Source organism: Geotrypetes seraphini, chromosome 11 (genome assembly GCF_902459505.1).
Source record: "Geotrypetes seraphini chromosome 11, aGeoSer1.1, whole genome shotgun sequence".
NCBI classification, from domain to species: Eukaryota; Metazoa; Chordata; class Amphibia; order Gymnophiona; family Dermophiidae; genus Geotrypetes; species Geotrypetes seraphini.
This window is the reverse complement of record NC_047094.1, coordinates 78,100,961-78,113,563: the sequence shown is the minus strand read 5'-3', so window position 1 is coordinate 78,113,563 and position 12,603 is coordinate 78,100,961. Positions and strand designations below refer to the sequence as shown.

The following is a 12,603-nucleotide window of genomic DNA, read 5'->3' as shown; positions in this document are numbered from 1 at the left end:
CTCCTGCTGCCCGGAGTAGGGCAGGTGTTTGGTTGTCGGGGGACCCCCAACTGCAGGAGTGGGCATCCTTCCTGCTGCTGGAGTATCAGGCTTGGGTTGTTGGGGAACCCCAGTGGTAGCAGAAGAAGGGAGTGGGCATCCCTCCTGCCAATCTTTGATTTTGGGGTCTTTAAAAAAAAAAAAAAAAAAAATTTGCGGGGTGTATTCACCAGTGATGCATCCCATGTAAATTTAGCGACCCTCGTTTACAGGTTTTTAGAGAATGACTTGTCTTTTTCAAATAGTTACCTTTACGGCCACAACAGCGGCCCGTTGGATTTTAGCACGAGTATTAGAGAATCCCTGGAGGTAGACTTTTTGGCCAGTTCTGGTTTTTTAAACTTACATTTCAAAGCAGTATGAGATTTGATGTTCCTGATTTTATGTACTGAAATCAGTGCTGTAGGTCCCATAATGCACCAGAATGAGGTTGTCAGAAATCCAGAACTATCATAGTCTTCCTCCTGGAACTGGGTAACTTGAAAGCTTTGGGTTTGGGGTGCCTTCATCTGCTGCAAGGATTCCTAAATATGTAGCTTCAAATTATATTTCTAAGGCATCTGCTTTCAAGATTCTAGCTCTTTGTATTCTATTCCAGGTTATACTTACCTTTGCTTTAGTGTTTCCTGCTTTCAAGACTCCAGCTCGAGGTACCTTTTCTTCAGTGCAATAGGGCTGGAAGTGAAGAGGGACTGTTCCTATCCTGATATTATATCTCCCATAAGTGCTGGAGAAGGGAGGAGAGATGATAACATTGCCTAATGCTGGTGCTGAGGGGGCTGTTTGGGTCATGCTCTTGGAGGGGTGTGGGTTGTGATGAGCGGGGTTTGGGTGGTGTGTCACAACCTGTTGGTTTTTTTTTTTTTTGCAGGGGGGGGGGGGAGAGACATCAGCTGCAGCCACCTCTAAATTAATAAATTTGCCTTGAAACAAAAATGTGTACAAACAAAATAAAAAATTACTAAAAAGAAAATGCAAAAATCTGCAAACAATGCAAGAAATGAAACAAATGAAATTATTTTGCCTGCACACCCCTAGTTTTTATTCACTGTGCTCAATATTGTTAATTGAGCATAGTGGAATATATATTTACCCAATTTTATCCTATCTCCACTGTGCCTGCTCAGTTTGGTTTGATGGTTGCTTCAATTCACTTAAATTTTCCACATTAAAGAAGCTGACTGTTAAGTTTATTGTGAACAGCGATGTAAGTTTGCATATGTGTCTGCCATTGGAAAAATGGAAAACGGACAGATAGCAATGTTTTTTTTTATTATCGTTTTCTTCTTATACAGTTACAGAAAGTCTTCAGCTCAGTTGACACTATGCTTCATTACTCCGTTCTCGGAATATATATCCATTTAATCACGCATGCATTACAAGAGGGGAGGCAAAGCTGAAAACTGTTTCGCCTAATGTTCATGGCATCTTATCCCCTGTTAAGAGAAAAAGAGTGCTTCAGTTTTTCAAAAATGAGAGAGCCTGTTACAAGAGACTCACTTTTCAGGCAGAGAACACCAAAACCCTACATCAAACTGGGTAGGGCATGCAGTCTTGCGGAGTAGCTGATAGCTGCGGCCCAAACAACTTACGTAGGAAAAGGACTTCACATTAGGTAAAATCTAGGGGTCACGTAAGTTATACAACTATTAGTTTGCTGAGAGAATTGTGTTTAAAGCTATTTAAGTAATTGTATGCTGAAGGAAGTGCGTTAGCCATACAAATATTTGGCTGTGGAAATGCATGCTCTAAGCAATATGCAAAAGCTGTGATTTTCAATCTATCTTCTTGATATAAGCCACTTTGAATATGTAAGCACAAAAGAGGCGGTATAAAAGTCTCATTCCCTTTTTCCTTTTATCCCCCCCCCAATCTGATCTCAAATCTTCCATATAACAGTTGCTACAATTAGGGAGCTAATTAGGGGTAATGGTGGAATGAGAGGAGTGACTTCTATAATAGGATCAATTTGTGCTTTTTGTCAGCAAGAGGAAATTTGTTGTATATACTCAAATATAAACTGATCCAAATATATACCAAGATAACATCCCCCCCCCCCTTTTAGAGGATGAATGTTAACTTGAATACAAACCGAGGGTTTATATTCAAGTGCCGCCCAGCTCTATAATCACACGTTATTCCCTTCCCAAATCCAGCGCTGGCTTCTCCACGGGTCCACCTTAACTCTTCCACAGGAACTCGCGACAGCCATTTTTTCAGTGAAACTGCATGGTCAGGAGCATAAGAGGATTATTCCTGCCCTGACTCACCCGGCTGGATCACCTGTAATTAAGGTAGGCTTTGGGAGAGGCATATGCTGCTTTTCCGAGGGAGGGAGTAGGCACGTGGTGATTCTACATCCTGCTGACGGCCATGACAGGACCTGACAATTCACCTCAGGGGAGGGAGGGATCGCTCCCGTCCCAGCTCACCCCACCACTGGACTACCAGGATTTAAGTTGGACCTGAATGTAAACCGAGACCCCCCATTTTGCGCCTTTTTTGGCCCCAAATCTTGGTTTATAATCGAGTATATATGGTAAACCTTCAGCTTTTGATTAATTGTAAACCAGTTGTGGATCAGTGGCAAATGTAACATAAATAAAATATTTGAACATTCAGGAACTTTAACTTGTTAAATATTCCATTTTGCCTTTAACAACTTCAAACCAAAAAGATGCAAATGCTCTTTCGTACTTAGCAGTTAGACTTACTAAATTCCACCATTCCAGCATTCAACACCTGAAAAGTCCTTCCAGTGAGTAAAAATTATTTTAATAGCTAAGTTGAGCAAAATTTGTACAAGTTTGGACTGTTCATCTGTGATTGAAGCATTTATGCAAAGACTACCCAGCAAAATGATATTTATGGTCAATGGCTCTAGAATATTAAGCAAGAACAAATTAAGTCCCAAACTTTTTGCCAATAGAGTTGTAATAAATCACATTGGAAAAGTAAATGGACCAGCGTACCCATCTCCTTACTACAAGACCAACATTTATTTGATTCATTAGATCTTATTTTGCACATTTTAAAAAAAATTTGGAATCCCCTCATAAAATATCGTGACATATCACATTTAAAATGAATATTTTTCTTAATGGTAATGTACATCCATAGCTGTTAGTTTCTTGTGTTAATATATGTTAGCTTTTAGTGCTAACATTATATGTACAGTATATTGATAAGACATAAGAACACAAGAATCGTCGCTGCTGGGTCAGACTAGTGGTCCATCGTGCCCAGCAGTCCACTCCCTTGGCGGCCCTTAGGTCAAAGACCAGGGCCCTAACTGAGTCTAGCCTTACTTGCATACTTGTCTAGCCATACTTGCTTACTTGTTCTGGTTTAGCAGGAACTTGTCTAACTGTCTTGAATCCCTGGAGGGTGATTTCCCCTGTTAATTGCTTTTATGATCTGCTTATTCGTAATTTGTTATTATTTGAAAATTCGAATAAAAATTTATTGAACTGATACCATCCTCCCCAAAGATGCAGATAACAGTCACGCAGAAGGATGGCAATCATCTAGTCTCTTGCACAGAATCTGCCTGTTGAGGAGAGGTGAGCCCCCTTTCTATCCTTTGGTTATCTAACTGATTCCTTCATTGGTTTCCTTCTTTTGTTGTACTTCAAAAAGTTATTAGTAGATTTTCCACTATGAAAAACTCCTTCATAAATTCTTTTTCTTGGCCTACCTTATTAATGCTTTCATCTAACTTGACCTTTCTTTCTTAAGTTCCCCTCGGATTTTATGGAGTCCCCATTAATGGATCAGGCAGAAACATGGAATCAGGTGCTACATGAGGTGTTAGATGAAATAGCACCATTAAAGGTAAGAAAACCAAAGATCAAAAATAATAAATGGTTTCATGAGGGTTTGCTGTTACTCAGGAGGCAATTAAGAAGGGCAGAAAGAGTTTGGAAAAAGAGAAGAACAAGTTCAGCTAGGGGGCGTTGTAAGAATATTCAGAATATTTATAATAGGGAAATAAAGAAGGCAAAGAAAGATTTTTTTTTTTTACAAAAAATTAGTAATGCGAGGGTTCCAACAAAACAACTGTTTTCTATTGCTGCAACTCTAAAAAATGGGGTCTCCCATAAAAGGATTGGAATAATGCCAGAGGCAGATGAATTAGCTGATTTCTTTTGTTCAAAAATTTCAGATCTACGATCAGGGTTGAAAAATTGGCATATCAGTGAAGTTGAGCTATTGAGGACTGATTCAGAAGAAAAAAGTATATCTTTGGAAAAATCAAGTTGGTTAGTTTTCCAATTACCATCTTTAACCAAACTGGAAAAATTATTTAGTACAATGAATGTCACTTTTTGTGACTTAGATCCGGTGCCTTCAAAATGGCTTTCAAATTCTAGACATGGTCTAATGGCCTTAGCTTTAATTATGATGCAGAATAGTCTAAATCAGTGTTTTTCAACCTTTTTATACCTGTGGACCAGCAGAAATAAAATAATTATTTTGTGGACCGGCAAACTACTAAGACTGAAATCTAAAAAAACACATTTCCGCCCCGTCTCCGCAAGCTCGGTCCCCGCAAACCATCTGATCCCATCCCAACAAGCCTCAGTTATGATTTTATATTGAACATATTTCAGTACCTCCCCTCTTTTCCCCATCTTAATCCAGCAGATACCTTCCATCACCCTACTCCCTCCATTCCTTATTCAGCATCTTCTCCTTGTCTCCCTATTTCCCCTTCACCATGTCCAGCATATCCCCTCTGTCTCCCTACTCCCTCTACCCATGTCCAACATCTTACTTCTGTCTTCATACTCCACCCTCCTGTTCAGCATTTCCCTGTCTCTCTGCCCCCTGCAAGGTCCAGCATCTGTTTTTGTGTCCCTATTCTTCCAACTCCCACCTAGTTCCAATAACTATCCTCCCCCAAGGGGATCCACCATCTCCCTTCTGTTACACCAATCCCCTCCCCCCCCCCCCGGGTCTACCATCCCCTTCCCACAACACTTGGGAATCCAGCATCTCTTAATCCCTCCCTTGGCTGCTGGCCCCAGAGTGACTCCAATGTCACAATGGCTGGTCTCACCATAACTGACACTAAATTGGAAGCAGCCTGGTTCTTAACAGTTTACTTACAGTTCCCTTGCCCAGAACTCTGAACGAAGACAGAAGCCGCGGGACCTTTCCTCTTGCCTGCATTGCTATTTGCTATACGCTCTGCCGGTCTCAATCCTGCCCCTCAAACACAGGAAATCACTTCAGAGAGGGGCGGGATCAGGATCGGCAGAGCCTATAGCGATGCAGGCAAGAGGAAAAATCCCGCGGCTTCTGTGTTTCTTTTTGCTGTCCGCAGCTGATCCTAAGCCCTGGAAGGGAAAGGGGAAGAGATGCCGACGGGAAATTTAACCGTGTCGATCTTGCCGGCCCTCCGCGGACCAGCAGGAATTTTCTGCGGACTGGCACCGGTCTGCGGAACGGCGGTTGAAGTACAGTGGTCTAAATAGTGGAGAGGTACCTGCATGTTGGAAAAAAGCGATTATTAAACCGATCTTGAAGAAGAAAGATTTGAATATGTTGAATCCATCTAGTTATAGACCAGTTTCTAATCTTTGCTTTTTAGAAAAATTAACAGAGAGGATAGTTCTGGAACAGCTGGTGTCTTACATCGAATCAATACATGTACTTAACTCAAGGCAAGCGGGGTTTCAGTCAATGCATAGTAGTGAGACAGTGTTAGTAGGCTTTCTTAAAGAGGTTCATTCTATCTTGGATGGGGAGAACTCTGCAATGGTAGTTTCATTAGATTTGAGCTCAGCATTTGATCTAGTGGACCATGGTCTTTTATTAAACTTTTTACAAGAGATTGGTTTAACAGGAGTAGTTTGGGACTGGTTTTCAGCATTTCTCCAAGGACGTACTTTCAGAGAAGTCACTGAGGGATCAATATCTCAGGATAGATTGCTAGATTGTGAGGTACTGCAAGGGTCAGCCTTATCGCCAGTTTTATTTAATATTTTCCCGAGTCCTTTGGCAAGATGAATCCAGGAATTAGGAATTAGTACATAAATTTATGCAGATGACATCTTACTAGTCTATAGACTATCACCTGCTACGTTAGATTTAGGTCCTCTTTTAGCTGGCTTAAATAGAATAGAAGAATGGCTGAGTGATCAAAAATTGGTTCCAAATATGTCTAAGACCATAGCATGCTGTATCTCTGGAGGTAAAGCAACACCTCAACTAGATTTTTCATTAAATAATTGCAGTATAAAACTAGTAAATAGTTTCAGATATTTGGGGGTTATAATTGATTGTCATTTACATTTTCAGGAACAGGTTTCAAGCGTGGTTGCTAAAGGTTTGGGGGTACTAAGATAGCTTAGAGCCATTCAAGATTTTTTAGATGAGACATCATTGCATACATTAATTCATGCCTTTGTATTGTCAATGTTAGATTATGGTAATTTAGTATATGCAGACATTGGGTCAGGACAGTTGAAGCGTTTACAAACAGTGCAGAATACTGCAATTAGATTATTAGGCTGGGCATTTATTCGTGACAATGTGACACCTTTATATTTAAAATTCCAATGGAATTTAGGATCAAATTTAAGATCCTAATGTTAGCACATAGAGCATTATTTCAGCTACAGCCTTCAGATCTTTCTAATTTGGTGCTATTTTATGCCCCAAGGCGTTTATTATGATCTCTGAATGACAATATGGTAGTCGTCCCTCACATTTTGAAGGCACATCTTGCGTCAACTAGAGATTGTGCGTTCTTTTATTTAGTTCCGCAGTTCTGGAATAATCTGCCCATAGACTTGAGAAAAGAAGAATCATATATAAACTTTAAAAGACATTTAAAAGCACATTTTTTTCCAATTGGCCTTCTCAACTTAGAACAGAGTTTGGGACTGTGATCTGTGTTTATATAATGATTAATTCTGTATTTAAGTAATGATTAATTCTGTAATGGAAAATTTTTAGCTGTAGGTATTAATTATGGTTCATTGAGATTTGATTATTGATTGTTTTATTATTAGAATTGTTATAGATGTTTGATATGATATTTTATGAAAAAAAACAACTTTTGCTCTTAGGGCTCCTTTTATGATGCCGCGTTAGCGGTTTAATGCACGTAATAGCGCACGCTAAACTTCCGGCCACGCTAGACGCTAACACCAGCATTGAGCTGGCATTAGTTCTAGCCGCATAGTGCGGGGTTAGTGTGCAACAAAAAAGCTGCGTGCGCTAAAACCGCTAACAAGGCTTCGTAAAAGGAGCCCTTAATCTTTCCTTTTCTTTTTTTAATGGAGTACTTTTCTTGATGAATCTGAAATATGTATTGTAAACTGCTTGGATCCTGTTAGGCTGTTATGCGGTATATAAAGTTCTTAATAAACTAAACAAATCATTCGTTCTTTTCTATTTTCCTTGTTTGGACCTGCTTTCAATTTCTTTCAATGTCTTTTTATCTTTAATAACCTCATCCATTGCTTCATTTAACCACACAGAGGGCCAGTTTACAAATAACTCAAACATGAAACTTCAGATCTTCTACTAGTAAGCAGTAACTTACAATTAAAATCTGTTAAGGTGCCTTAACCCTTATTGGATCAGACTAATGGTGCATCTAGCCCAGTATCCCGTCTTCACAGTGATCAATCCAGGTCACACGTACCTGGCAAAAACCCAAATAGAATCAACATTCCATACTACCAATCCAGGGCAAGCAGTGGCTTTCCCCATATCTGTCTCAATAGCAGACTATAGAATTCTCATCCAGGAGCTTCTCCAAACTTAAAAAAAACCAACAAAAAACAGCTTAGTTAACCACTCTTACCACATCCTCTGGCAATGCATTCCACAGCTTAACTATCCTCTTGAAGGAAAAATATTTCCTCCTATTGGTTTAAACAGTATTTCCCTGTAATTTCATTGAGTGTCCCCTAGTCTTTGTCATTTTTGATAAAGTAAAAAATCGATCCATTGGAACCCATTCTATACCACTTAGGATTTTGGACTTCAATCATATCTCCTTTCAGCCATTTCTTTTCCAAGGTGAAGAACCCTAGCCTCTTTAGTCTTTCCTCATATGAGAGGAGTATAAGCCCTCAGGTAAGTACATCACTGAATATACCTCTACACGGATGGCAAAAGGGGCAATGTCTGGAAAGCAGTATATACTAATGCTCGAAGTATGGGAAACAAGATTCTGGATCTAGAAGCTGTGATGGAAGAAGAGGGGTTGGATATAGTGGTGATTACGGAGACGTGGTTCACGGAGAACCATGACTGGGATGTAGTTAAACTGGGCTATAATCTGTTCAGGAACGACAGGGTAGGAGGAAAAGGAGGGGGAGTAGCGTTATATGTAAAAGATCATATTAAAGCCACACAATTGCTGGATCTGCATGGCAAGGAAGAGGCACTATGGATCAGTTTGGAAAGAGGGAATGGTGAATATATTTACATTGGTGTGATATATAGGCCTCCTTCACAAACGGAAGAAGTAGATAGATATTTAATAGTAAACATTCAGAATGCTAGATGTTGTTTGGGGTATCCCTATTGCGGGGTCTTCTAGAAGTAGGGAGATTCTGGAGTCTCTATATGGAGAACTTTTCCAGCAGTTGGTAATAGAACCCATGCGGGATGGGGTCATACTGGACTTAGTGCTTACAAACGGAGAAAGTGTTTCTGATATTTCAGTGGGTGATCATCTGGCATCCAGGGATCACTGCATGGTACGGGTTAATATTAAGATGGGTATAGAGTGGGCTCGTTCAAAAGCAAAGGTTCTAGACTTTAAAAAAACTAACTTTATTTGAATGAGGGGTTTACGTCAAGGAATTGTCTGGGTGGGAACATTTGGAAGGAGTGGAAATGCAGTGGGCAAAACTGAAAGGAGTGATTGTAAGGGCGACAAACCTTTTTGTGAGGCAAGTAAGTAAAAGTAAGAGGAAAAGAAGGCCGCTTTGGTTCTCAAAAGTAGTAGCTGAGAAGGTAAGGAATAAGAGGTTAGCTTTCATAAACTACAAAAGATTGCAGAAAGAGGAAGACAGGCAAAAATATCTGGAAAAGTTAAGAGAGGCTGGTCATGTAGTCAGGAACGCAAAGATGCAAATGGAAGAAAAAATAACTGACATGGTAAAATGGGGGAGACAAAACATGTTTTAGATATATTAGTGATAGGAAGAAGTGCAAAATGGCATTATGATACTCAAAGGTGAAGGGGAGGAATATGTAGAAGCTGATAAAGAAAAACTGAATTGCTTAACAAATATTTCTGTTCTGTGTTCATGGCTGAAGTGTCGGGAGCGGGACCGCAGAAGACAAATGTGAATAGGGATGGAGGAGTAATAGACCCTGATCAATTTTCAGAGGGTTGTGTTTATGAGGAGCTAGCTAAAATAAAGGTAGACAAAGCAATGGGGCTGGATGGTGTACATCCGAGGGTGCTGAAGGAACTTAGGGAAGTTCTGGTAGCTCTGCTGACTGACCTTTTCAATGAATCTCTAGAGTGGTGTATTTGGATTTTAGCAAAACCTTTGACAGTGTTCCACACAGATGTCTAATAAATAAACCGAGTGCCCTTGGTATGGATCCCAAAGTGACAGGCTGGGTCAGGAACTGGTTGAGTGGAAGGTGATAGAGGGTAGTGATCAATGGAGATCGCTCTGAGGAAAGGGATGTTACCAGTGGTGTGCCTCAAGGTTCTGTTCTTGGGCCTGTTCTTTTTAACATTTTTATAAATGATACTGCTGAAGGGTTGTCAGGTAAGATTTGCCTCTTTGCGGATGATACCAAAATCTGCAATAGAGTAGACACCCTGAATGTTGTGATTAACATAAAGAAAGACCTGGTGAAGCTTGAAGAATGGTTTGAAATTTGGCAGCTAAAATTTAATACTAAGATATGCAAGGTCATGCACTTAGGCTGCAAAACCAGAGGGAACGGTACAGTTTAGGGGGTGAAGAACTTATGTGCACAATGGAAGAACGGGACTTGGGTGTGATTGTATGTGATGATCTTAAGGTGGCTAAACAGGTCGCAAAGGTGACAGCGAAAGCTAGAAGGATGCTAGGTTGCATAGGGAGAGGTATGGCCAATAGGAAAAAGGAGGTATTCTCTGTATAAGACTCTGATGAGACCTCATTTAGAATATTGTTTACAATTCTGGAGGCCGAACCTTCAAAAAGATATAAAAAGGATGGAGTCGAAGGCTACTAAAATGGTGTGCGGTCTTCATGATAAAGCGGATGGGGACAGACTTAAAGATCTTAATCTGTATAATTTGGAGGAAAGGCGGGAGAGGGGGAGATACGATAGAGTCGTTTAAATACCTATATAATATAAATGTGAATGAGTCAAGTCTCTTTCATTTGAAAGGAAACTTTGCAATGAGAGGGCATAGGATGAAGTTAAGAGGTGATAGGCTCCAGAGTAATCTGAGGAAATACTTTTTTACGGAAAGTGTGGTAGATGCAAGGAACAGTCTCCCAGAAGAGGTGGTGAAAACAAAGACTGTGTCTGAATTCAAGAGGGCCTGTGATAGACACGTGGGATCTCTCAGAGAGAGAAAGAGATAATGGTTACTGTGGATGGGCAGACTGGATGGACCATTTGGCCTCTATCTGCCATCATGTTTCTATGTTTCTTCTATCTGTAAAGACACTTGTGTTTAAGCTCCAAGGCTATTATAAGTTAATCTAATTATGGGTTTTGCAGCCTGCCTGTCATTCAAGGTTTTTAGGGTGGTAGTGGTACAAAGTAGAGAATGACTCAGTGACAGAATTCATCACCATTCCCACGGTTAACCATGGGAAACCATCCCCATGACATTCTTTAAGGAGAGGGGGGAAGAATCAGAGTATGAATGGGTACAACCACTAACCCTCAAGCCTTGCATTAAAGGATGCTGGCGTAGAAGGACCGAAGTTGAAATAGACACTAAAGAATGACACGGGATGGTTTCCTGCGGTTATCTGTGGGGAAGGGAATGATGATGAATTCTTTCACAGTGTCATTTTCTAGTACAAAGTCTCATTGTAATGTTTCCCTTTGCATATTGCCCTCCATGATCCTGAGACTCTGTTCCCTCATTTTCATCCACGCTACTGCCCTCTCATTGAGGCTCTGAAGAATCTCTTGTTCCTCCCTTTCATAGGTCTCTTTTAGACAAATAACTTCTTCTATCATCTCTGCATTGTTTAGCGGTTAGCCAGGATTTTGTGACCCCCTACATGATATCTTATGTTTTCCTGATTAAACTCTTATTTCTGAATCCTCATGACTCTCATATACACCCCATGGTTCATCTTATGTGTGTGTACTCGGGCTTTCATTTGTTCCCCAATCATCCTAGGTGAATACTATTCATGTCTGTCAGTTACCTTCCTTGTCTGTGGGAGATATGCTTCAGGCATTGTCTGATTCTCCTCGACAGGAAATATCAGCTGCCCAATGGGTAAAACATGGCTTCTATGTACTGTTTTTAGTGAACCCTTTCCCCACTGTGGTTTGATTCTCTAAACAGGTAGATTATTCAATTTTTCTTCTACAATATAATAGGTAGAGTGCTACCTGTTAGCAATCCTATGTTTTCCTGCCAACCCCCAATTGAAGAATACTTTTCCAAAACTCTGAACTTGGCTAGTGACTTCTCTGCTCTGTGACTTCTTTTGTGAATTGGATTTACTGATATTCAGACTCTCATGGTTGGTGTTGAGTCTGGATCATAAGAACATACAAATTGCCGCTGCTGGGTCAGACCAGTGGTCCATCGTGACCAGTATTGAATATCTAGTCTATTTTTGGCATCTTACAACTTAGCAAGTCATGTCAGTATTCAGCACTGGCCAGCTACGCTGATAGGAGTCAAAGACAGACTAGCTTTTTAAAGTGACCCAATTTGTCCACTTGACTTAGCCGGCCAGCAGTCTAAATTTTGCTGATAACCACCTAAGTCGCACAATATAGCCGGCTATCCACTAATACTCAGAGGCTATCTCACACTGAATATTAGTGCTTAGGCAGTTAGCCAGGCAGAAACCATTCTTGTGTGTTGGATGGGCTAGTGAACCATAGAAAGGAGGACCCAGGCCCATAAGCCACTCTAACCACTACATTCATGGTGAAACATGTGCACCACCCAAAACCTCCCAAAACCCTATTGTACTGCCATATAGGTGACACCTGCAGCCATAAGGGCTATTGGGGTGGTAGACATGTGGGTCTAGTAGATTTGGGGGGGCTCACCATGACCTTTAAGGGAGTTGTGGTAAAATGTTTATGTGGAACCCTTTTTGTGAAGTTCACAGCAGTGCCCTGTAAGATAGCCCTCTGTTGCCACGTCTGGGTGTCCAGTCCATTACTTTGCTGATCCCGCCTACTTTCTAGGCATTTTTGACTTGGAAAAATTTTAGGACAAGAATAGGGTATAAAGATGGATGACTTAGTGGTCTGGACAATCAAACGGCTGGACGTAGAAGTAGATGATTCTCGAAGAAAGAAATATTTTGGATGTATTTTTTGAGAATGGACTTTTGACATGTCCGAATTTTTGGGTGACTAGCGACTTAG

At 40.6% G+C, this 12,603-nt stretch overlaps 1 protein-coding gene across 7 annotated transcripts in view; it reads right to left on the bottom strand.

Annotated features, from left to right (window-relative positions):
* IGLON5 (IgLON family member 5) overlaps nt 1-12,603 on the bottom strand; it is a 637,667-nt gene that overhangs the window by 64,274 nt on the left and 560,790 nt on the right. Inside the window, exon 10 of one of the 7 annotated variants that reach the window (XM_033964044.1) lies at nt 1,301-1,475. The exons of the other annotated variants lie outside the window; for them this stretch is intronic. Coding sequence (XP_033819935.1) covers nt 1,459-1,475 — 17 coding nt within the window. The 3' untranslated portion in view covers nt 1,301-1,458. Of the gene's footprint in view, nt 1-1,300; nt 1,476-12,603 lie in introns of those variants that run through there. 7 annotated transcript variants of the gene reach the window in all.